Source organism: Salvelinus namaycush, chromosome 17 (assembly GCF_016432855.1).
Source record: "Salvelinus namaycush isolate Seneca chromosome 17, SaNama_1.0, whole genome shotgun sequence".
Taxonomy (NCBI): Eukaryota; Metazoa; Chordata; class Actinopteri; order Salmoniformes; family Salmonidae; genus Salvelinus; species Salvelinus namaycush.
The window spans coordinates 1,001,273-1,027,392 of NC_052323.1; the positions used below are offsets into that span (position 1 = coordinate 1,001,273).

At 46.4% G+C, this 26,120-nt stretch overlaps 1 protein-coding gene across 1 annotated transcript in view; it reads left to right on the forward strand.

Moving 5' to 3' along the window:
- Nucleotides 1–26,120, forward strand: part of LOC120061859 (protein diaphanous homolog 2-like) — a 467,422-nt gene that overhangs the window by 318,046 nt on the left and 123,256 nt on the right. Inside the window, exon 20 of the mRNA XM_039011641.1 lies at nucleotides 15,371–15,469. Coding sequence (XP_038867569.1) covers nucleotides 15,371–15,469 — 99 coding nt within the window. The remainder of the gene's footprint in view (nucleotides 1–15,370; nucleotides 15,470–26,120) is intronic.

The window sequence follows — 26,120 nt, forward strand, 5'->3', positions numbered from 1 at the left end:
GTGTGCTTTCCTGTGTGTGTGTTCCTGTGTGTGTCTAAGGTTGAGCCTGGTATGGAGCTGCTGAGCCTGGTAAATAAAACAGAGATAACACACATTCCAGTGATCACGGTGTGCCTTTAGATGTGTGTTTGCTCTCATGCAGACTCCCTTCATCCAGCAGCACCTTGTAAAAAGGCCTGGAGCAGCCAACACCCTGTTTTGATCAGCCCACTGTAAGTTCTGTAGAGGGTGAGTGTCTCTGCCCTTCACTACTCCTCATTAGGACATTCAAACACAATAATCAAGTGGAGATTCAAACACGTGGTCACCCCCTTGTTCATGGTTAAGTCCTAAATGACATCATATTCCCTATATAGTGCACTACGTTTAACCAAGGCACATAGGGCACTATAAAGGCAATAGGGTGCCATTTGAGATGCGTCCCATTATCATTTTGGGTGGAGGCAAGTGCTTAGTATTCCGGTGCCATCGCACACAGAACTGGAGGCTAAGGGTGAGGAACACGCCAAAGGAGATAGCCATATATCTGTTTCACGTTAAATTGCAGCTGCCTTTGTACAGGTGGTTCACTTCTCGCAAATCCACCTGTAATTAAGCGGGGCTTTGAACACAATGCTCTCTGTCGAGAGATCAGAGAGAGAGATACCACTCACGCTGCCACTCTTGCCACACAGACCCCCTTTCAATTGGCCCATTGATCATCCACGTGCCTCGAAAGGATCCAGCGCTTTGCCATTGTCCTTCATTATCATATTCCCGAGCCACCCCAAGTATTTGTTTTCCTCTATTACTGGAATGCTAGTGGGAGGGCTAAAACAGTGACTCTGTTTGGGTTGGTTCGTTTCCTGAGTGGAGTTTCTGTCAATATGTTGTGTTTCCTGGTCCAGCAGTGACCCAAGGCCTGCTCGTAAAGGTCTGGTTGTAACCTGATGATGTTTATGGATTAGTTTTTTTTCTGGGAAGCCACTCTTTCTCCAAAGCCACCGGAGAGCCACTACAAAAGACTCTGTACCTGGAGTCGGAGTTAGTCAACCCTTTCCCCTAGGCAATACAGAGAAAGAGGGAGTGAACGAGAGAGTTGAAGAGGTGACATAAAAATGTCCTTTAATATCGTGATTGAGATAGCCAGCGGTAACCCGATGATTTCTGATGATGATGGGCGTGTGGAGCAGTAACACAGAAACGGGTAAAAGCCCATGTTGGCTCTGTGATTTAACATTTTTTTTGTTGCTTTTGCTGGAGTTCTCCATTTGCCCAGAGGCTGCACTTTACAAGGCAAAACAGAGCACTAAGTGACAGACTCTGAACCTTCATCGCCACTTTTACTGCTATGGGTTGACACAGAAATCCAAGAGTATTCTAGACTGAGGTATTAGCAGCAGGTCTTGCAAACACCTCATAACACAGCCCGCTGGGAGTGGGGTTGGAACATCGATACCCCTAATTCCAATGCAGTGGAGGTCAAACCCCGTATTTACAATCCCACAAGCACAGCAATCAAGGCTTCAGCGTGAGCGGGAATCAAAAGTCCCACGCGACACGACAGTAGCAGCGGTCGCTGCACCCTAATGGCTGCTCGGAAGTGCAAGTCTGTCATTTTAACTCATTAAGCTCCACTTAAAGTCTTGTCAGTAAACCAAACAGGGGAGACCATAATCAATGTTTCACTTCCAACATGATCTAACGATGGGCTCCGACGTCGGTGGAAGCCAAATCTGAAATATATGGCATTTAGCAGCCAGCGACGTTACAAAGCCGTAATGAAGGATGTTTTAACACTCGGAGCACCTGCATTTCATAACTATTAGAATGGCCCTGACTGTCATTCTGACCATTGATATTTCAGTATTATAAATATTCCATAATAAATAATAAATTGCTAAATGAATGCATTCATTTTGTTAAACTATGTGATAACAAACCTCAGGACATCAGTGTATTAATTGATCCAGAAGCCCATAGACTGTAAATACTAAAATAAGATGATAGTGTATTTTGTTGCGTGGCCATCTGGCCCATCCAATCTACACCTAAACTATGTTGGAATTCATTTCACAAACATAATAAGAATAATAATGGCCTAAAGACAATATTAAATTGAAAATAGTCTGATGGGTAACACTATTATTAATGATCAAATTGAGAATAAAGAGAGTGATGACCAGCACACTGTGCATTGAGAAAGAAGGACAATGCAGCCTACCAAAAAAATCACTTCTTCTAGATCAGCCTACAGAGGTCCATGCAGGCCAGACATTTTGATTGCTATAAACTTTCAGAAAGAGCAGATTCTAATGAACCTAGTTTTTTCCAAACATTTCTATAAATTGTGCCGATATCAACAAAACAACAATCAGCTATAACCATTTGGGAAAAATACCCTTTCTATTTTATTCTGTTATATTCCGTTAAATGTCTGCTAAATGAACAAGTTGATTTCATTGGAATGGCGCATCCATATAGCCTCGGCTACGAAACAGATAAATACAACTCAAAACATGCTATTGTGTTATTGTCACGTGTGCTCCCTCTCCGGCCTCTAGGTCACCAGGCTGCTCGTTATGGCGCACACCTGTTACCATTGTTACACGCACCGTCAGACTCTTCACTTCCCTGATTACCTTCCCTATATATGTCACTCACTTTGGCTCCTTCCCCAGGTGTCATTGTTTCTGTTTCATGTTTGTGTGCTGTTAGTGTTTCTTGTTTTGGATTATGTTTATTTTATTAACACCCTCCCTGAACTTGCTTCCCTACCTTCAGCGCATATCATTACAGAATGACGCTTCACCTAAGGGAAGCATCAGGGAGTGTTTTTTGTTTCGGTGGGAATGACGTCGGGTCCGGGAGCTGCTACAGGCTCTCATGCCTCTGACTGATCGCCAGGCTCCCCTGACTCCGCCAGTTCGTCAGGCTCTCATGCTTCAGCCAGATCGGCAGGCTCCCCTGCCTCAGCCGGTCTGTCAGGTTCCCGCGCATCAGCAGGGGTGACCTGTCCGCTCCTGATCCCCGGGATCGTCCCTTTGGTTGGAGTCCTGCGGCTATGGCCGAACGCGCCGGGGAGGGGGTACCGTCACATATGCTCTCTTCGGTGCTCTAGGTCGCCATGCTCCCACGTCTCTGCCGGACTGACATGTTTCCCGCGCCTCGCGTCAGGGAGGGGGTACTGTCACGTGTGCTCCCTCTCCGGCCTCTAGGTCACCAGGCTGCTCGTTATGGCACACACATGTCACCATTGTTACGCGCACCTGTGTGTCGTCAGACTCACCTCGACTCCATCACCTCCCTGATTACCTTCCCTATGTATGTCAATCCCTTTGGTTTCTTCCCCAGGCGTTATTGTTGCTGTTTCATGTCTGTGTGCTGTTAGTGTTTCTTGTTTTGGATTATGTTTATTTTATTAACACCCTCCCTGAACTTGCTTCCCGACTCTCAGCGTATATCGTTAGTTATTTTGAAATAAATTGTCTGAGTATCATGTTTTTTTATGACCTTCATGAATGTCTTAATGAATGTCTTTTGTTTATGATATTTATCACAAAGTACTGATTGTGTAAAATACCGATATTTACAAAAAGAGGGACAGGTGGATTCAAGGTTATTGACATAAATAGTTTTAAAACTGTCAGATTGACCGTTTTGGCAGTTCTAGTGTTAAATGACGCATGAGGTCTCTTACTTTTTCAAATGTTTTCTATTCTTTTCTCAAGGAGTCATCCACCATCCTCTCCCTTTGTTCATTTCTGGGACTCAGTTTTTGTCCTCTGGTGATTTCCACAAAATCATGTCCCTGTTTTTTCAGGGGTTCTTTTGGCCCTGGCTGGCTGTCAGCAGGCCTGGTTATGGGAGCCTCACAGGAAGTGGTTAAAGCAGAGTAGAAGGGCTGGGGGGTTGTTAGCATGTGGGTTTGTGATGCAAGTCCTCCGGGGGGATGGCCTGAGTAACATAAACCATGAGGGCCAGATGAGAACTCTATCAGCCCTGGCGTTCTCTCTCGCTCTCCCTCTTTTTTTTCTCGGTCTGTCCTTCCATGTCTTTCCCTTTATCAGCAGGACCTAGAGCCGATCACATGGCCCACATGGAGAAAACACCCCACAGCACCACCACAGGGCACCCTCTCTAACAACAATAAGCCTCCCTGCAGCATGCATTCCTACTGCGACTTCTGGCCCCAGTACACTCTCCCCGTGTGTTCTTACGAGCTCTGATTTCTTTTTGTCCTCATCTTACATTCCCCTCTCTTGGGTCGGTCCACTGATTGAGCATAACTGCCATGTCTCTTTGATCTGTTATGCATAGCAAAAGAGGAGAGAAACAAGCGCGAGAGCGCAAGGAGTTTGCTTATAGTAAGTCAAGGCAGGTATACATTGACAGACGCATCGGATTCAAATGCAGTTCACGACTGAACACATCTCTCTCTTCTCCCCCCAGATGCTGAATAGTACATCTTTAATCAGGGCATGTCTGCTTTGACACCTACATGTCACCGGAGCATGTAGGACGAGAGGCTGTCTGAAGAATAGTCATCAGGATTTGACACAGGCGAAGCCTTTAAAGCCTCAATCTTGCACTGCAGCCCGGCTGTTTAACAATATACTCAGCACTCAACGGTTGTCAACATTTTTTTATCATCAGCCAGGGAGATCCGAATGGGTTTGTGCCGTGTGGCAAGACTTGCATTTTAGCTGGAGCTGCTATTTTTATAGGATTGGGGACTTACAATTATACTGTCTTATCTGCTTCAGACGGTGTTGATTCTCCGGGATAAACCAATTGCTGCTAACAACCGTGGAGCCTCTCCGCCAGAAAGGAAGTCATTTTCTCCCTCCTTATCCTTCAGCAAACCTTGACATTTCCCCGTGCAGACATGTGAAGTATTCCTTAAGTCCTTTCACACCTTCGTAGACAAATTGGATCAACTTATCGGTTAACCTTCAAGTGAAGGGGATAATACTTAACCACATTTCTAAAACATAAACCTTGTAAATCCGAGCTGCAGCCCACTGCATTTTTTGCCTTTGGTTGACAATACTTTGTTTGAATAGAGAAACAGTCTGAAGAGCCAAAGCAGTATTTCCTAAGCCCCAAAACACCAGTGGCTAAACATGAACTAAAAGGGAATGACGGCAGGTAGACACTCAAGTCTACTCCTCTCAATATCACAGAGGTAGAACAAGTGGGCAGGGTGGTAGTCACACAACCGGTGTGTCAGCACATCATACGGCCACAGGAAGTGATGTTTTAAGAGCCAATTAAGGCTCTCGGTGCGGAAAGGACACACAATACACCAGCTGCAGAGGCCGGTATCCCAGAAGTAATTATTTATTTAGTAGTTAGGCTGGGTTATGTGAGCACAGGGTGGTTTGGCTTCAGGATCACTGGAGGAGAAGGCATGATCAGAAGGTGATGGGAGAAGGATGAAAAAATATATAGGAAACTGCAACCGCGCATACTACAAATGGACCACTCACCCTCGGTTCACTCGCTCTTTTTCATCATGTCTTCATCCCCCAAAATGTTAGAGCGAGAGAGAGAAAAACACTCCATGATAGAAAGGGGCAGATTAGGTTCTGTCAGCTGACAAATGTACATAACGCAGACCTGTCAAGTAAATTCCAGAGTAGGGCATTCGCGAACGACTACACACATATTAAACAGTGACAATGCATTTGAAATAGTCCCACTTGTTGCCTACTGCATTGCATTAGTCCCAGTATCATCAGTCAAACAGAGAATCAGTCATGCTCATAGTGGTATCAACACAACTTATGTTGACCATTGTTAGGATGGTTATTTTATACTTCAACTTAGCAGTAGCAAAAGTATGGTCTTTGTTAGAGCAAGAAAGAGACAATGAGAGTTTGAGACAATGAACTTACAATAAGAGCTGTATGCATGCATCACGGCATATTTGTGTTTGTTTGTGTGTGTGTGTGGTCATAGCATCTGAAGGCATCGCTGGAAAAACAGAGATGGTTAAGGTGAGCCTGGTCCTGCTTCTGCTAGCTGTTACATATCCCTTCTCTCTCCCTGCTCTCTATACTTTAGCACTCAGGCTGGGTCTGGGCCTGTGTACCGTGGAGCTGGGAGAGGTAATAGAGACTACTGGGACCTCAGTCCTGCCAGCTATTTGAAGAGGCCCAGCTTTCTGCTTTCCATCCTGTAGCTGTGACATGAGCGTACTGTAGGCTGCAGCGTTTCGCCTGCTGAATGCTTAAACCCAGCTAGGCAAGGCCTGGGCTTAATGGACGCTGGGGGCAGCCGTTTGTAGCATCAGCAACTGCCTCTCCAGGCGCTCAAGCGCATTGGGTCACGGCGGGCTACCCCATAAGAGCCGGAGAACAGGTTCCTGGAGCTCAACGCCTGTCATGCCCAATCCGCAGGCTGCCCTCAAGAGCTCTCTCCACGACCAACTAACAAGGCCAGGTCAGAGTCTTCCCACACTCTCAGAGTCTTCCCACACTCTCTTGCTCCCCCAGACAGAGAAGGAGGAGAACAACAAAGTTATCCAAGTCTCAACACTCTTAAATGAAATAACAGAGTTATTAGAGGTCGTCTCGATGCTGGGGTCAATGAGAATGTTGTTTATACTGAGAGACAACTTTTTTTCTTTTTCATATACTAATTTCACTTATATTTCCCAAGATTAGGCCTGTTTCATTCTTGTGTCAAAAGCCATCTAATTATTTTCGGTGTAATATATTTTAATTGACTGAAACAGCACTGTGGGTAATGCAATATTCCATTTTTCCTTTGTGGAAGACTGTTTTCATTTCCCATTAATCGGATTCCCCACTCTATGAGATAAGCGTTTAGCAGTAGGAGTCAGCAGATCCCCTCCAGGTGGAATGTGTGATTAGTATTGCTCCGGCAACTTGTATATGAAACCTCTGGAAGAGTGCGATCCATGAAAGCAATCACGGATGGATGATTCTGAGACATTACAGTGTTAAATCTCGACAATAGTCGCTGGATTCTTCAACATGCAGATCACATTTTCCGATTATTTAATGATAACATGGGAGGTTACAGGACTGAATTTCCATTTCTGATGGATGGTAAAGGAACCTCATTCATGAATACTGAACATCTACCTCTATGTTAGTGGTTAGCGATCCCGCCCATTCCCTATCATCTCTCCGGTCAAACGTTCAGGTTGGAGTAATAACATAACAAAGTTTGGAGGACATAAACCAGAGATATGTATCAATTAGTTTCTCTCTCTCACACATGAGCTGGAGTAGGAGGTTATCCCACTCAGTTATCCCACAGGGCTCTGCTCCAGGCCCAGCTGTGTCTCCAGGCTGGGCCTCTCCCCTCCTCTCCTCTTCCCCTCATACTGAAGCCATTACTGGGCCATGGGTCAGCGTGTCACACTGGGAGATTCCTCTTTCCTTTCAACGCCGCCTCCTCCATCTATCTCCCTCGTCTGTGAGACCTGGACCGACTAGAACCAGCTGCTGAGGGGAAAACACAGGTGACCTTCAGAGAGAGTGACGGTTGAATTGAACACTCATGTCCGTTCATGTGGACAGTCAGGCATGAGCAGAAGCAGGATTGCACGTGCAAAGGCACGCACGCCAACAGGCAGGCACGTGCACGCACACACACACCATGATTTCCATTACCATCATTATCATTAGCAGCCACTTCCCCCACTCCTTGTTGTCATTAAGCATGATGATGATTGCATGGATGAGAGTACAACCTCTCCCCCAGCTGCAGCTCACTTCTAATCACCTCACCTTGGGTTTGGGGAGTGGTGAAACAGTCGGTCCGGAATGTTCCCACTGTGAAGGTCAATCCTGGGCAACAAGGAAGCTGTTATACAAATGGCTTAACTAACTCAGCTCTCAGAGCGAGGCTTGGTTGTACCTATTCAGTCCACCAGACAGGTATTTATTACCAACATCTCTTAACATCAACAAATGAGAGGCTTCTCTCAGGAGGCGCTGATTATATGCCCAAATTGCCTCTCTGATAATGGATTGTCTGATGGACGGCTGCTGCAGACACACATTTCCAGACCACATAATCAAAAATCCGCTCGACCGATCCACCACAAGAAAAAGATCTAACAAAATTGGAATGTACATTAAGCTTTTATCTTGCTCCCGGAGTCTTTGTTATGTTGCGCTCAGATTCAATTTGTGCCCCAAAAATTATATTGACTGGTCTTTTTCGATCAATGAGGGTTTGCCAGCCTGCCTTTTTGAGAGTGGCATCATGCTTTTGAGATCCTAGATTGAGGGAGGAGTGGAGAGAGAAGGTTTATATCCCAATGGTAAATTGGCTTCGGGTTTGATAGATAGACCTGTTTAGCCCTAGTCAATGGGAGAAATTGGACACAGCTGGAATACGCCGGTCAAATGGTGTTTTCAAACCTCAAGTTGTGCTCCCTATTTTGGAAGGTCTCGCGCTCATTACTCAAGGCGTGATTGTCCAAGCTCTTTTTCGCTATACCCTATACCTCTATACCTCGCCAACTGACATTTTGCAAACTCTTTGTCCACTCACCCTTCTTTCTTTTTTCCCCTTAATACATTTTTACTCATCCACAAAACACTGCTGTCCATTGACCATGGTCTTCAGGGTAAGATTTCACATCTGTTTTCTGTTTTCGGGAGTGGAATTGTGAGTGCTTCAAAGGCAACAGCCCCCGGAACACGACTCACTAATATGCTTGATATGCACTCTGGGTACTTAAAAGGAAATATGAACGAACTCTTCTCAATGACTCGCAGGCAATTTGACCACATGATCTCTTGTTAAGAGACCATATAAAAATAGGTCCTACATGGCCATGTAAAAGCTTACCACCACCACTTGTTAGCTGTTATTGTATTACATTAAACGTCTAACAGAGAATGTACATTTAAAAGCAGATGTCAACTCATTGACACAGACAATTGCATTGTCTACTATTACACTTACACTGCCAAAACACATCCCTTTCTATTCCCCATAGCAGCCTTGTTGGCTGGGCCAGATGCACAAGAAAACAATAGTCCTATATCCAAAGCATTCCTATAGAGAAACCAGCTGCATCCCAAACAACCAATATCCTTTCAAATAAATCTGTATTTTTTTTCTATTCCATTGAAATGTTTAAGTATTACACAGCTAAAGCAGGCATTGGCCGAGCCCTATGGCTCTCCTCTTCTCAGAATCCATCTCCTTTAGAGGGGCAGGCAGCTCTAGTAGCTCAATCCCCAGCGTGAGTCAGATAGATGGAGGACAGAGCACATGTTTGCAGGCATATTGCACATTCGCGGGGGAATAAATTGCCTCCTGGACAGCCAGACTCCACATTGTCAGGTCCACTCTACGTCAGCCTGCCCTTAAATACACCTGTCATCAACGCTTTTTTCAGTTTCTACTTTCCAAATGCCTCCCATCGCTCGGGCATTGTCATCTGGTGGGTTGTCGCCTGGTGGTGGCTGCGCTCCCTCAGACAAGTCTATGTCTCAGTCTCAGTCTCCAGAAGTGAACATGTGGTAGTGTTTAGCTTTCTAATGCCCCGGGCCCTTCTGGCCGTTCTTTAGGGAGATTATATCTCATGGAACGCTACCAGCAGAAAGACTGTGGGCCAGTAAACACAGCGAACGCCCAAGTGTGGAAGAACTCTGGTTATTAGGAGCTCCCCAGGGCTAATCCCGGTCCAAAACTCACAGACAAGGCTCACACAGACGCCAAGCCATCTTAAAGTGGCCAAATCATTTTCTATTGCTTGTGTCGTTTATGTATTTGTTCAATCCTTCCTCTTGTGGTAGGCTCAACTGGCCTTAACAAGCTGTTATACTCCCCTTCCACTGGTAATGAAATGTAACTATTATACTGGGCCGTGGCTAACATGCATGTGGTTATCTTGGCATATTAACTTCAGTGTTATCATTTCACGGGGATGTGGAAATAGTTTTCTCTTTTCGGTATCAGTCTCGTATGCATTTCCCTCCCTTGCAAGATATGGAGTTCCAAGAAAGCATTGGGAAACTCTCGTTCTTCGTATTACACTGACACATTCTTGGTCAAGATCAACCACAAACCTCCCTTTTCCTGAGTGGTCCATCTGGTCTTGCTCAATGCACATGTTTTGCTGTGAATATTAACGGATATGCCACTGTGTGTTATTTTTCGTGTCCTACAAGTGCTCAGCATGTCTTACTAAACTTTGATTTCTGTGTCTGATCGGAGTATTCCATGAAAAAATGTAACGAGCCATCTGCATTAGTTTTATTGTTTTGCCGGATGCAGTGCCCAGTTTGCTGTCTTGCTTGCTTAACCACGTAACCCGAGGAAAGCAACGCGGTCCCCACCCTGCTCATTCCCGTTCAAATGAACCTACCACCTGATCTTGTCAATAGCTCTAGCATAGATGCTACGTGCTACTTTTGTTTGCCAAGGAAAACAATTAATGAAAGCCCAGTGCCTCTCGCTGTTATTCATTTGTGATTAAGATTGCATTATCATCATGTGCCGGGCCTGACAGCCACTGTCATTTGAATGATACATCTTGATGAGAAATGGGCTCCATGCTTTCATTGTGCCCGACAGCTTCAGCAAACCTGCTGGCTGCCAATTTCACCCCCTTGTTCCACCCACCACAAAGCTCTTTCAGAAATGGATGCATGGAAGATTGCATTAACAAATAAGGGGCTCTAGAGAGGGATGGCGCTTATTGTTGGAGTCTTACATCTTAGACACTGGGCAGTCAGTAGAACACGTTTGGCGCTGGCAAGTGGATTTATACACTGTCAAGCCATACCCTTGAGGGCAGGTTGAAAGTTTTACGGCTTGACTTGGCAGATGTAAACTTGGACTGTTCCATTCCCACACTCTATTTGCATGCAAACTTTATGTTGGGAAGGAAACAATACTGATGACTAGTGAAAGGAGTGTTTTTCTCGTCAATTTCCCCGTTATAATTGGTATATTTAAAACATGATCTAGAGAAAGTTCTCTGTTCTTGTAGTAAGCAGCCTATAGTTATCCTGTCCACACTTCCTGGACACTGAATAAACCGGCAGGCAATTTGTGACATCCCCCTCCATGCCCCATCGGTCCCCACATGGAGTGATAAGGAAACATGCGGCGTGCGGCATAATTGAATCAGTGAGCATGTAGCCTAGCAGGAAGCAGCCAGGTAGAAGCGATCACCATCCCTTCCTCTAACCTAGACCGCGGCTGCTGCTTCTACCCTGAGCCCAGCAAGACATGAGAAGCACGATGGGACTGTATAAGTTTGGAATGTCTGTTTTTCATTATTAGAGGTGCTGCTTTGCTTTCCGTTTAATATGAGCTGGTGCCTCAAGCCCCACGGGCATGGGGGCGGGGCTGAGGACAGCTGAGGCACAGACGAACGTGTCGAGAGCGTCCCGCCGAGAGCGCGAGGTACCCAGGTGGGAGATCCAGCTGGCAGAAGGGGGAGAGGGAGGAATGGGATTTGAAGGGGGATCCAGGGCCCCAATATGGCCCATCGTTGTCCCAGTTACTGCTTGCAAAAAAATAATATATATATATATATATATAGGCATCCCCGTGGGGAGATCAGTGATTCCTGATGTTTTATTTTCTCTGGGCCTCTAGTTTCTTTGTCTGAGACTGTGTCTCTGTGAGAAGCACAGCAAGGTTCCTGAATCCCTGCCACCAAGCTGAGTAAAAACACACTTGACCCATGAATGAGGCTTGGCCAACCGGCCCACTGCACTTGACCTGGGGCATTATGGGTCCGTGATGTCATCACCAGGGGACTTGTCATGAGGCCTTTCACCTAATGCATTTTGAGTAACTTGCGCCAAGTGGCTGTATCCAGATGCTTCTGGAAAAAAGTGCATGCAGAAAATAAGTGGTTGGGCCTATGCTCTCCCAGGCCCACCCATGGCTGTGCCCTTGCCCAGTCATGTCATATCCATAGATTAGGGCCTAATGAATTTATTTAAATTGACTGATTTCCTTGTATGAATTGTAACTCAGTAAAATCATTTGAAATTGTTGCATGTTGCATTTATATTTATGTTCTGTATAATTCACTGTGAAATGCTGTGACAAAGTATCTTTTCACAGCCCTGTAAAATCAAGGGCCTCTTAAAGTCATATCCTCGGATTACAGTTTCACCATTTTTTTTTTTTAGTGGAGGCTTTCCTGTAACAGTTGTTTTCCAGGAAGAAATTCAATGCCTCCAGATGGAGTGTAAGTTCTACACTGTGTTCTACAACCCTTCACCTATTATTCTTTCCTTAAACAGCCATGCAACCATTTTGTTTGGCCCATATTTTCATGGAACAGGACCTATGGAATAGGTCGGTCATTATTGAATACTTCTGTAGGGTTTTTTCAAAAGTTAATACGTTGTTTCACTCCTACGCTTTGTTTCTATCCACAAGACATTTGAGAATGTGTCTTCCTATCTATCTATATCAAGGTTGTTAGTACTCATTCTTTAAATGTAACATAACTGAGGTCTGACTCTAGACCAGTTTTGAGCGGTTAGATCATAGTATTGAATCACCCTCCCTATTCCACCTCCCTATTCCAGCAGCACAGTGTATAGTATAAACACTATCTTCCCTGAAGTGTTATGTTGACAGGCTGCCTGGGAAAGAGGCTGAGGCTGGTTATGCCTGGCGCCTCTAGCAACATCTTCTCCTCTCTACCGGCTGTTTTTGCCTCTTTGATTGTTTCTTCAAATATGCATATACTTTCTGGGGAGCTGGTTGTTTGTTCTGGGTATTTCCTGGGAGAGTCCCACCTTGGGCTTAAATAAATAGAGGAGTTGTGATGATTAGCGGCTAGGCGTGCTTCTGCTCCCACAAGCCATCTTGAGGGGATGGAAGGGTGGGGTGGTTGGGGGGCTGAAACGGAGGATTCTGCTTCTCTCCTTCTCCTGATGTTACCATTGTCTCCACCTGTTACCACTACCCCCCCCCCCCCCCCCCCCCCCCCCCCCCTCTTCTTTCCTCTCTCTCCCTCCTTCCCGTTTAAAGAGAAGATGCTCATTCCTGAGTGGTGGCTCCCCAGCAAAGAGGCTCTGTGATTGTAGCTCATGTGTATGTGTGTGCTTGCTGGGGTCCATTTGAATTAAAATGACTCAATTCAGGAAGTCTCCTGAATTGACTGACTTTAATTTGAATTGACCCCAAACCTGGTGTGTGCATGCTTGTACACATCTGTCTGTGTCTTTCCATATGTCTGTCTGTGTTTTTGTGACTTTGCGTACATGCTTAAGTAAACTTCAGACGGATGATTCGCTGACACATAGCGTCGGACACATGGCGTCACCTATACCGTGTGGAATCTCCCCGACTCACAGTCGTTCAGATTGGGGCCGGTCTTCTGAGTCCGACACGTATGATATTAATGCTGTGGGTTGCCTGTGTGCTGCCTGCCTGCCTGTGTGCTAAGTCGAGAGCAGCAGTGTGTGGCGCTCTCCAGGATTACACTGGGAACACAATTATCTCCCTGGCTTTGGGAGGCTGGCAGAGCGAGCCTTGGGGAAGGGGAGCTATGTTTGTCAACTATCTACACACATGTACACACACACACAGATGCAGACACATGCACAATCATGCAACCACACACACACACACACACACACACACACACACACACACACACACACACACACACACACACACACACACACACACACACACACACACACACACACACACAAGCTGCTACTGCAAGCTTGCTTCAGCAGACCAGGGTTTACATTAGTATTATGCATGAATGTACGAGAAACTGACAGTTTCTCTTTTAGTGTCTCTTTTAGAGGTCGACCGATCAGGATTTTTCAATGCCGATACCGATTATTGGAGGACCAAAAAAAGCCGATACCGATTAATCAACCAATTTTTATATATATATATATATTTGCAATAATGACAATTACAACAATACTGAATGAACACTTTTTTATTTTAACTTCATATAATACAAAAGATAAATATATTTAGTCTCAAATAAATAGTGAAACATGTTCAATTTGGTTTAAATAATGCAAAAACAGTGTTAGAGAATAAAGTAAAAGTGCAATATGTGCCTTGTAAAAAAACAAACGTTTAAGTTTCTTGCTCAGAACATGAGAACATATGAAAGCTGGTGGTTCCTTTTAACATGAGTCTTCAATATTCCCAGTTAAGAATATTTAGGTTGTAGTTATTATAGGAATTATAGGACTATTTATCTCTATACAATTTGTATTTCATAAACCTTTGACTATTGGATGTTCTTATAGGCACTATAGTATTGCCAGCCTAATCTCGGGAGTTGATAGGCTTGAAGTCATAAACAGCGCTGTGATCAAACATTGCTAAGAGCTGCTGGCAAACGCAGGAAAGTGCTGTTTGAATGAATGCTTACAAGCATGCTGCTACCTACCACCGCTCAGTCAGACTGCTCTATCAAATATCAAATCATAGACTTAATTATAATATAATAAACACACATAAATACGAACCTTAGGTCATTAATATGGTCAAATCCGGAAACTATAATTTCAAAAACAAAACATTTAATCTTTCAGTGAAATATGGAACCGTTCCGTATTTTATCAAACAAATATTGCTGTTATATTGCACAACCTTCAATGTTATGTCATAATTATTTAAAATTCTGGCAAATGAATTACGGTCTTTGTTAGGAAGAAATGGTCTTCACACAGTTCGCAACGAGCCAGGCGGCCCAAACTGCTGCATATACCCTGACTCAGCTTGCACAGAACGCAAGAGAAGTGACACAATTTAGTAGTAGTAGTAGTTGTAGTAATATCATCAACCATGTGTAGTTAGCTAGTGATTATGTTAAGATTGATTGTTTTTTGTAAGATAAGTTTAATGCTAGCTAGCAACTTACCTTGGTTCCTTGCTGCACTCGCGTAACAGGTGGTCAGCCTACCACTCAGTCTCCTCGTGGAGTGCAACGTAATCAGCCATAATCGGCGTCCAAAAATGCCGAATACCGATTTGTTTTGAAAACTTGATTAATCGGTCGACGTCGAGTCTCTTTACTTGGTTTCGATTGGTCAGATGGGTGTGTTCCTGTGTTGGGTTAAAGGTCCTTTCATCACTTGTTTACTCCTTTCAACACCCCTTTGTCTATTGATGTTTCTCCATATGTGTACAGGTCTCATGCATAGAACCGTAAGGCTCCCATATGTATTGTCACCTTGGGTGCTCTTGATATACAGTTAACATATGTTTTGTAAAACAACTCTGAATAATGGTCATTATGTAAAAAAAATGTGAGTTAGAGAAATATACTAAAGAAAACATTTCCTCATTGCTTATGGGTCCCATACATGCTTGCACTTTCCACACACCAGTTCAGTTCATCACAACTGAATATGCATCCCTTCTATTCCTTCTACAGTGAAAAAGGAGGTGGATGAGACAGACGCCAGGATGACCCAGTTCAAGAAAAAGGCGAAGGAGCTGCGAATCTTGGACGGCAAGACGGCACAGAATTTGTGTAAGTTTATTAGTCTTTATTAGTCTTGCCAATCTGAGAACCCGTTCTCCCTATGTCCCAGGAACGGTATAATCGAATTGTGAAAACTGGTTATCAAAACATAATTTGAGGCTATTAGCTACTAGAATTTGGGCTCAATTGGACAAAGTGCGTTTTACAAATACATGTTACATTCAGAGTACCTGTGTCATATAACTCAGCACATAGGGCTATTGCGCTTTTGGACGGTCAATACCTACTACCATTTTTGCATTCAGCCCCCTATGGGGCACAGTGTGTTTTATAAACGATATTACATTAAGAGTACTTGTGTCATGTAACTCCTATAGCACATTGGGCTATTGCGCTTTAGGACTGTCAACCAATTTACATGCTTATGATGACAAATGTTCTTAGTATCATGATTACACACATTTGCATACCCTACAAACATTTCCAATGCATTTAACACGTATATTGTTTTACCTGAGCCATGAGTAAGTGCTTTCTTGGCAATAGGCTGGGGGTCATCGCTGGTACAAATGAATTAAGTCCCAGCCCCCTCTGATACCATTTGTAAAATCAACGCATAACAAGACCAAGAGACAAATCTGGGCGTTTATGTTGTCATTATCCCTAGCAGCAGGTGTGGACCATATGCTGTGAGCAACGCCATCACTGTATCTCTCTCCACCTCTGACCTCTGAACATTTAGACTTCTTCCTGTATCACATGACAAATACAATCTATTTTTTTTTCTATTGGTTGACCAAACTTAATCAGTGCAATGGAGCAATATTCCGTTTGGATTCCAGTTTAACTTTCTCATGTTAGCATCGCCCAAATGATCATAGCCTGGAATCCATGCTGAATATATTTCAGTTTTTCTGTTGACTTCACTTCTGCAGTGAAATTGAATGTTTCAGGAATCAAGGTAAAACCCAGATGCAGACACATCGAATTAGCAATGGTTTAATATTCCAACAGGGGCAGGCAATAGACAGGTCAAGGCAGGCAGGGGTCAGTAAACCAGAGGTGGGACAATGGAACCGGACGGCAGGCAGGGTCAGAGTCAGGGGCAGGCAGAGTGGTCAGGCAGGCAGAGTGGTCAGGCTGGCAGGCTCAGAGTCAGGACAGCCAAGGGTCAAAACCAGGAGGGCAAGAAAAAGAGAGACTGGGAAAAGCAAGCAAGACAAACTGGCAACAGACAAACAGAGAACACAGGTATACATACACAGGGGATAATGGGGAAGATAGGTGACACCTGGAGGGGGGTGGAGACAATCACAAGGTGAAACAGATCAGGTTGGATTCCAGGCTATATGAGATGTCAGGCTATAGGCTGGCTTTTCCCAAACTTGCTTATCAGCTCTTGCCAGATATCGGTTATCGATAGATGGCTTATACCCTCCCCAGGGGAACCCTCTGTCACTTTGACAGCTCCCAGTCCACCCCTTTTCCATCCTTGTGAATCCTCCCTCCCTGCCTTCACAAAGTGTGCGGATTAATTCATTATCCATGGAGAGGGGTGGCCATGACATAGTTTCTCTGAGATTGATGAGGGGAGCATGAGAATGCAATTTTTATGGCGTTTACCCTAGATATCCCCTACCTTAGATATGCAATACCTCTGATAACACCTCATGCAATATGCATGCTTTAAATGCTAAAATAGCAGGTCACCTAAACTCCACTTCTTCCCTTGTCTATCCCTGTTTGTTGTTTTTACCAGATCTGAAACAGAATACATCAACACAAGATGAATATATTTATGGGGGGAGATACTTTAAATCTCCAGGGAGCTGTTGGGGGGGTGGGGACACAAGTGGGGGCTAAACTTGTATGTCAAAACCGGGGGAGATGCAATCCCAGAAATAGCAACTTATCCCCAACCCCCCCTAATTTCCTCCTACTCTCTGACTCTGATAGCAGTTGTGTTGACAATGAGGTACAGTATTAAGTATTGATTCATATTGTCACTGTTCCTTTGTGATGAACATATCAATGATTTCATCAGGAGGCAATAAAGCGGGTTTTGGTGTTGGGAATGGGGGCCGCGAACCTCACTTGTATGGCTGTAAGGGGTGTGTGTGCCTGCCTGTTTCTGGGTGCATGTGTCTAGTGTGTGTGTGTATTCACATGTGTTTGAGTGTGTATGTGGGAGTGTGTATGTGGGAGTGTGTGTGTGGGAGGGTGACGACGACAAGTAGTGTTCCTGCCATGTTTGATTATCACCACAGCAGATGGGTCTCATATTTGGCAGGAAGCGATGACGACAAGGGTAGGGGATCTCACCTCCGGTATGGCACAGTGACGACTTGGGGGAACATTTGCCATTACACAGCTCCTACATTCGCCTCCAGTCATCCACAGTCACTGCCCTTTAACCTCTAATGAGAGAGAGAGAGAGAGAGAGACAGAGAGAGACAGAGAGAGACAGAGAGAGACAGAGAGAGACAGAGAGACAGAGAGAGACAGAGACAGACAACAGGTTTGATTCAGATTGTAAAATTATAAGGAAAAAACAAATTGACACAAACGCAGAACAACGCCAAATTCACGAGAAGTTGAATGGATTAGAAATAGTTATAAAGGACAATCAAAATCCATCTGGACTCCCCAATTACTGACCAGGAGCTCTATAAGAAACTTCTGGCTCTCAAATTTAAAAAGGCATGCGGACCTGATGGCATCCTAAATGAAATGCTCAAACTCACTAGTGCAAAAATTAAATTGGCCATATTTAAACTGTTTAATTTGATCCTGAGTGTAGGTTATTTCCCTGACATCTGGAATCAAGGACGCATAACCCCAATCTTTAAGAACGGAGACAAATTTGACCCTAACAATTAGAGGCATTTGTGTGAACAGTAACCTGGGGAAGGTTTTCTGTAGTATTATCAATGTAAGAGTTCTAAACTTCCTTAATAAGCACAATGTCTTGAGTAAAAGCCAAATTGGATGTATACCAAAACATTGCACAACTGATCATATTTACACCATACACACCCTGATAGATAAACATGTCCACCAAAATATACACTTGCTTTATCGACTTCCAAAAAGCATTTGATTCTATTTGGCATACAGGACTGTTCTACAAAGTTATTGAAAGTGGTGTAGGGGGTAAAACATATGACATAATTAAATCAATGTATACTGGCAATACGTGCAGCATTAAAATTGGTAGAAAATAACAGAATTCTTTAACCACGGGCGGGGCCTTCGCCAGGGTTGCAATCTGAGCCCTGCACTCTTCAATATTTACATTAACGAATTGGCCACTATTCTAGAAAAATCCTCAGCCCCTGGTGTTAGTCTCCACAATTCAGAAGTTAAATGCCTACTCTTCACAGATGACCTATGTCTGCTGTCACCCACAGCACATGGCCTACAGCAGAGCATGGACCTGCTAGAGCAGTGCTGCCAGACCTGTGCCCTGGCAGTAAACCCAAAAATATTAAAATAATGATTTTCCAGAGAAGATCCAGATCTCAGGGAATTAGACCAACGTTCTCAATTGGTACAAAATATATAGAGTACTGTACACACTACAATTACTTACGTTTAAAAATAAGCTCAACTGGACACCTTAATGAGGCAGTGAATGAACTGAGAGAGAAAGCACGCAGGGCCATTAAAAAGCAAATTCAAATTGAAAAAATTTAAAATTTGGCTACAACTAATTGAATATGTCATTGAACCAATTGCACTTCATGGCAGCGAGGTGTGGGGTCCTCTTGCAAAACAAGATTTCATCAAATGGGACAAACACACCATTGAAACCCTGCATGCAGAGTTCTGTAAGATTCTTCTACATGCCCAGAGGAAAACTACAAACAATGCATGCAGGGCAGAATTAGGCCAATATCCACTAATAATAAAAACTCAAAAAAGAGCAATTAAGTTTTGGAAACATCTAAAATACAGTGACCCCCTCTCATATCATTACCAAGCCCTGCAATGCCAAGAGCTGAGCAAAGAAAATAGTTCCCTCATCCAGCTGGTCCTGGGGCTGAGTTCACAAACCTGTTCTACTAACACACTGAAGCCTCAGGACCAGAACATCCAATCAATCAGAATAAACCAAATTACAACACAGTCAAAACAAAACTACGTTGCTTATTGGGAAACACAAGCACAAACACAAAGCAAAATGCAGTGCTATCTGGCCCTAAATCGACAGTACACCGTGGGTAAATATTTGACCATGGTTATTGATCCAAACCTTGACAAAGTACAGGCTCAGTGAGTACAGCCTTGTCATTAAGAAGGCTGTACACAGGAAAACCTGGCTCCCTGTAGAGGAAAGGCTGTGCAACCACTGCACAACAGCAGAACCTGAGACGGAAATGCATTTCCTGAAAACATTTCAAAAATATAAAATAATTAGTGTCATTTTCCCAAATTTGAAACCCTTATTCAAGGTTTCAAAGACCTCTCTGATGAGGATAGGCTACCTGTCCTTGTCACAGTTCCAAACGTGGTGAGTGAAGGAGTCAGGCGCAGAGAGCAGGGTAGTCAGAAAAGACGTGGATTTAATATTCCCAAAAATCTCAGAGAGACGGTCATGCCACACAAAACAAGGGCGCGTAAAGTCCCAGTCCAAAACAAACAGGTGTAACGGCTTTCTTCCTGGGATGAAGGAGAGGACCAAAATGCAGCGCAGTTAGTGTTCAACATGTTTAATTTGACGGACTGTGAACACTTACAACAATACAAAACAACAAACGTGAAAAACGAGACAGTCCTATCTGGTGCAGAACACAAACACAGAGACAGGAAACAACCACCCACAATCCCCAACACAAAACAAGCCACCTATATATGATTCTCAATGAGGGACAACGATTGACAGCTGTCTCTGATTGAGAACCATATTAGGCTGAACACAGAAACAGACGAACTAGACACACAACATAGAATTCCCACCCAGTTCACGTCCTGACCAACACTAAACAAGCAAAACACATAAGAACTCTGGTCAGGACGTTACAACAGGACTAATCCGAAATGGAACAGACACCACAGGAATGAACAAACACCACCAACAGAAAAACAAGCCCGCACAAAAGTCGGCGGGCCAACTGGGTTTAAATAGCCCACAATAAACCTAAACACAAAACAGGTGCAACAAATCAGACAAAACTAAATGAAACAGAAAAGGGGATCGGTGGCAGCTAGTAGGCCGGAGACGACGACCGCCGAGCGCCGCCCGAACGGGAAGAGGCACCATCTTCGGCGGGATTCGTGACAGTACCCCCCCCCTGACGCGCGGCTCCCGCAGCGCGCCGACCCTGGCCTCGAGGGCGACCCGGAGGGCGAGGAGCAGGGCGATCCGGGTGGAGGCGGTGAAAGTCCCTCAAGAGGGAAGGATCCAAAATGTCCCCCACCGGTACCCAGCACCTCTCCTCCGGACCGTACCCCTCCCAGTCCACGAGGTACTGCAGGCCCCTCACCCGGCGTCTCGAGTCCAGAATAGCTCGTACCGTGTACGCCGGGGACCCCTCGATGTCAAGAGGGGGCGGAGGGACCTCCGGCACCTCACCTTCCTGAAGGGGACCAGCTACCACCGGCCTGAGGAGAGACACATGAAACGAGGGGTTAATACGATAGTAAGAGGGAAGTTGCAATCTATAACACACCTCGTTTATCCTCCTCAGGACTTTAAATGGCCCCACACACTGCGGCCCCAGCTTCCGGCAGGGTAGGCAGAGGGGCAGGTTTCGGGCCGAGAGCCAGACCCTGTCCCCTGGTGCGAACACAGGGGCCTCACTGCGGTGGCGGTCAGCGCTCTTCTTCTGCCGTCCACTGGCCTGCTGAAGAGAATCCTGGACTGCCCGCCAGGTCTCCCTAGAGCGCTGTACCCACTCCTCCACCGCAGGAGCTTCGGTCTGACTCTGATGCCACGGAGCCAGGACCGGCTGGTGGCCCAGCACGCATTGAAATGGCGATATGTTCGTGGAGGAGTGACGGAATGAGTTCTGCGCCAACTCCGCCCATGGGACGTGCCTCGCCCATTCTCCTGGCCGGTCCTGGCAATACGACCTCAGAAACCTACCCACTTCCTGGTTTACTCTTTCCACCTGCCCATTACTTTCGGGGTGATAACCAGAGGTCAGGCTGACCGAGACCCCCAGACGCTCCATAAACGCCCTCCAAACACGGGACGTGAACTGGGGACCTCGATCAGATACGATATCCTACGGCACCCCGTAGTGCCGGAAGACGTGGGTAAATAGAGCCTCCGCAGTCTGTAGGGCCGTAGGGAGACCAGACAATGGGAGGAGACGGCAGGACTTAGAGAACCGATCCACAACGACCAGAATGGTAGTGTTCCCCTGAGATGGGGGAAGATCAGTAAGAAAGTCCACCGATAGATGAGACCAGGGCCGTTGTGGAACAGGGAGGGGCTGTAACTTCCCTCTAGGCAGGTGCCTAGGAGCCTTACTCTGCGCGCACACCGAACAGGAGACATAAAGCCTCACGTCCTTAGCTAAGGTGGGCCACCAGTATTTACCCCTAAGACCACGCACCGTCCTCGCAATCCCCGGATGACCTGAAGAAGGTAGTGTGTGAGCCCACCGAATCAATTGATCACGGACACCAAGCGGCACGTACCTCCACCTCCCATACCACCAGAGCCACCAGCCTAGAAGGTGGAAGGATGGGAGTTGGATCGATGGACCGGTCCTCAGTGTCATAGAGACGGGACAGCGCGTCGGCCTTAGTGTTAAGAGACCCTCGTCGATAAGAGATGGTAAATCTAAATCGGGTAAAGAACATGGCCCACCTAGCCTGACGCGGATTCAGTCTCCTCGCCGCCCGGATATACTCCAGATTGCGGTGGTCAGTCCAGATGAGGAAAGGGTGTTTAGCCCCCTCAAGCCAGTGTCTCCACACCTTCAGGGCTTTTACCATAGCTTGGAACTCCCGGTCCCCCACATCATAGTTCCGCTCCGCCGGATCCAGCTTCTTAGAAAAGAAAGCGCAGGGGCGGAGCTTCCGTGGCGTGCCCGAGCGCTGTGACAGCACGGCTCCAACCCCAGCCTCGGACGCATCCACCTCCACTATGAATGCTAACGAAGGGTCCGGATGCGCCAACACGGGCGCGTCAGTAAACAGAGCCTTCAGCTGGCTGAAAGCTCCATCTGTCTCGGCCGACCGTAAACGCACCGGCCCCCCCTTCAGCAGTGAGGTAATAGGCGCTGCCACTTGGCCAAAACCCCGGATAAACCTACGGTAGTAATTGGCAAACCCTAAAAACCGCTGCACCTCCTTTACCGTAATCGGAGTCGGCCAATTACGCACGGCGTTAACGCGGTCACACTCCATCACCACCCCCGAGGTGGAAATGCGATAACCCAGGAAGGAAACGGCTCGTTTGGAGAACACACATTTCTCAGCCTTGACGTATAGGTCATGCTCCAGCAGTCGCCCAAGTACCTTGCGCACCAGGGAGAGATGCGCGGCGCGTGTGGCAGAATAGATCAAGATGTCATCAATGTATACCACCACACCCTGCCCGTGCAGGTCCCTGAGAATCTCATCGACAAAGGATTGAAAGACGGCTGGAGCATTCTTTAACCCATACGGCATGACGAGGTACTCATAGTGGCCTGATGTGGTACTAAACGCTGTTTTCCACTCGTCTCCCTCCCGAATACGCACCAGATTATACGCGCTCCTGAGATCCAATTTTGTGAAAAAACGCGCACCGTGGAATGATTCCACCGCCGTAGCGATGAGAGGTAGCGGATAACTAAATCCCACTGTGATCGAATTTAGACCTCGATAATCAATGCACGGACGCAGTTCTCCCTCCTTTTTCTTCACAAAAAAGAAACTTGAGACCGGTGACATGGAGGGCCGAATGAACCCCTGTCTCAGAGTTTCCGTGACATATGTCTCCATAGCCAACGTCTCCTCCTGAGACAGTGGGTACACGTGACTCCTGGGAAGTGCAGCGTTCTCCTGGAGGTTTATCACGCAATCCCCCCGTCGATGGGGTGGTAATTTGGTCGCCTTTTTTTTACAAAAAGTGATCGCCAAATCGGCATATTCTGGGGGGATACGCACAGTGGAAACCTGGTCTGGACTCTCCACCGACGTGGCACCGATGGAAACTCCTATACACCTACCTGAACACTCCTCTGACCACCCCTGAAGAGCCCCCTGTCTCCAGGAAATGAGGGGATTGTGACTAGCCAACCAGGGAATCCCCAACACCACTGGAAACGCAGGTGAATCAATAAGGTAGAAACTGATCCGCTCCCTATGATTCCCCTGCGTTACCATGTCCAGCGGTATCGTGGCCTCCCTGACCAGCCCTAACCCTAACGGTCGGCTATCTAAGGAGTGCACGGGGAAAGGTGGGTCTATCTGCACTAACGGAATACCCAACTTACGGGCGAGTCCGCGATCCATAAAACTCCCAGCTGCGCCTGAATCGACTAGCGCCTTATGCTGGAGAGAGGGAAAAAACGCAGGGAAGAAAATAAACAAAAACATGTGACCAACAGGGAGCTCTGGGTGAGTTTGGTGCCTACTCACCTGGGGTGGCCGAGAAGTGTTCCGCCTGCCATCTCGACTCCCTGACTGACTCCTCCAGCACCGGTCCGAAGTGTGTCCTCTCCGGCCGCAGTAGGTGCAGGAGGAGCCTCCCCCGCCGGTCCCCCTAGATGCAGCTCCTCCCAACTCCATCGGAGTTGGAGCGGGAGGGCTGGGAGGTGGAACTGACAGGACCCCCTCTGAACGCCCGCGGGCAGCTAGCAGGTTGTCCAGTCGAATCGACATGTCTATAAGCTCGTCGAGGGAGAGTGTAGTGTCCCGACAAGCTAGCTCCCGGCGGACGTCCTCCCGAAGGCTACATCGGTAGTGGTCCATCAGGGCCCTGTCATTCCACCCCACACCAGCAGCCAAGGTCCGGAACTCCAAGGTGAAGTCTTGCGCGCTCCTCATCTCCTGTCTGAGGTGGAACAGTCGCTCACCCACCGCTTGGCCCTCCTGAGGGTGGTCAAAATACGGCCCGAAAGCGGCGGGTGAACTCTGGGTAGTGGTCCCGAGCCGAGTCTGGGCCGTTCCATACAGCGTTGGCCCATTCCAGGGCTCTACCCGTCAAACAGGAGATGAGGAGGCTAACACTCTCCTCTCCCGAGGGAGTTGGACGAACGGTAGCCAAGTAGAGCTCCAGCTGGAGCAAAAACCCCTGGCATCCAGCCACCGCTCCATCGTACTCCCTCGGGGGCGCGAGACGCAACGGGCCGGAACCAGACGACGACGTGGGAGGAGTGGGTTGCGTCATCTGTGGAGGAGCTGGGGTAGATGTCGGGAGACCACTCCTCTCCCATCGCTCCATCCTCTCCATCATCAGGTCCATCGCCGAACCGATCCTATGGAGGACGGCTGTGTGATGGAGGACACGCTCCTCCATCGATGGAAGAGGGGTGGTCGCTGCTCCTGCTGACTCCATGCTTTTGGTGCGGGCTTCTGTCACAGTTCCAAACGTGGTGAGTGAAGGAGTCAGGCGCAGAGAGCAGGGTAGTCAGAAAAGACGTGGATTTAATATTCCAAAAATCTCAGAGAGACGGTCATGCCACACAAAACAAGGGCGCGTAAAGTCCCAGTCCAAAACAAACAGGACTAATCCGAAATGGAACAGACACCACAGGAATGAACAAACACCACCAACAGAAAAACAAGCCCGCACAAAAGTCGGCGGGCCAACTGGGTTTAAATAGCCCACAATAAACCTAAACACAAAACAGGTGCAACAAATCAGACAAAACTAAATGAAACAGAAAAGGGGATCGGTGGCAGCTAGTAGGCCGGAGACGACGACCGCCGAGCGCCGCCCGAACGGGAAGAGGCACCATCTTCGGAGGGATTCGTGACAGTCCTGTTGGGGGAGGACGCAGAGAGCTGTGGGTTGGCAGCGCACTACATTGCTGCCTGCCATAAGTTGAGGGACATTGTCTGACAGACCAATCAACCTGCACATGTACTCTACTGTATGCTTATTGTTATTGTTGAATGTATGGTTATTTTGACCCTTGGTTATTGTTGTTACTGTTGTCCCGTTGACAATTTTGACTCTCATTTTATTTATTTTTATATTGTAAATATCCCAAATAATCTTTGGCAATTTGTACATTGTTACGTCATGCCAATAAAGCAAATTGAATTAAATTTAATTTAATTGAGAGAGAGTTTTCTTATGCATATCTGTGTATGTTTTGGCTTGTGTGTATTAAGATTAATGCACTCTGACGTCATCAGAGCGCGACATATGTTTGTTGTTGTTGAACCCTGTCGAACGCCGAAACTGAAACCTGAACTAAAGACCTCGGTTTAAAAGCTGACAGTGTTTTTATGTACTTGTATTTTATTTTTGAATCCTGCGGCTCTGTTGGGCTAAATTGCTGTGAGCGCTGCTATCCTGCCAGATTCAGTATAGGGGGAGAGACACGAAACCCCAACTAGCCTAGCTGGCTCGGCGGTCTCAAATGGAGGCCGCTCTTGAACGTTTTCAACGTTGCAGGAGTTGCATTTACTTTGCTTTGTTCCGGGACAATGTGGGCCGCGTTGACTTTCAATGTAGCAACTGCTTGCGGAGGACTACAGCTACTCTTAGCTACTCTTAGCAAGGACGTGGCAAACCTACATAAGCTAC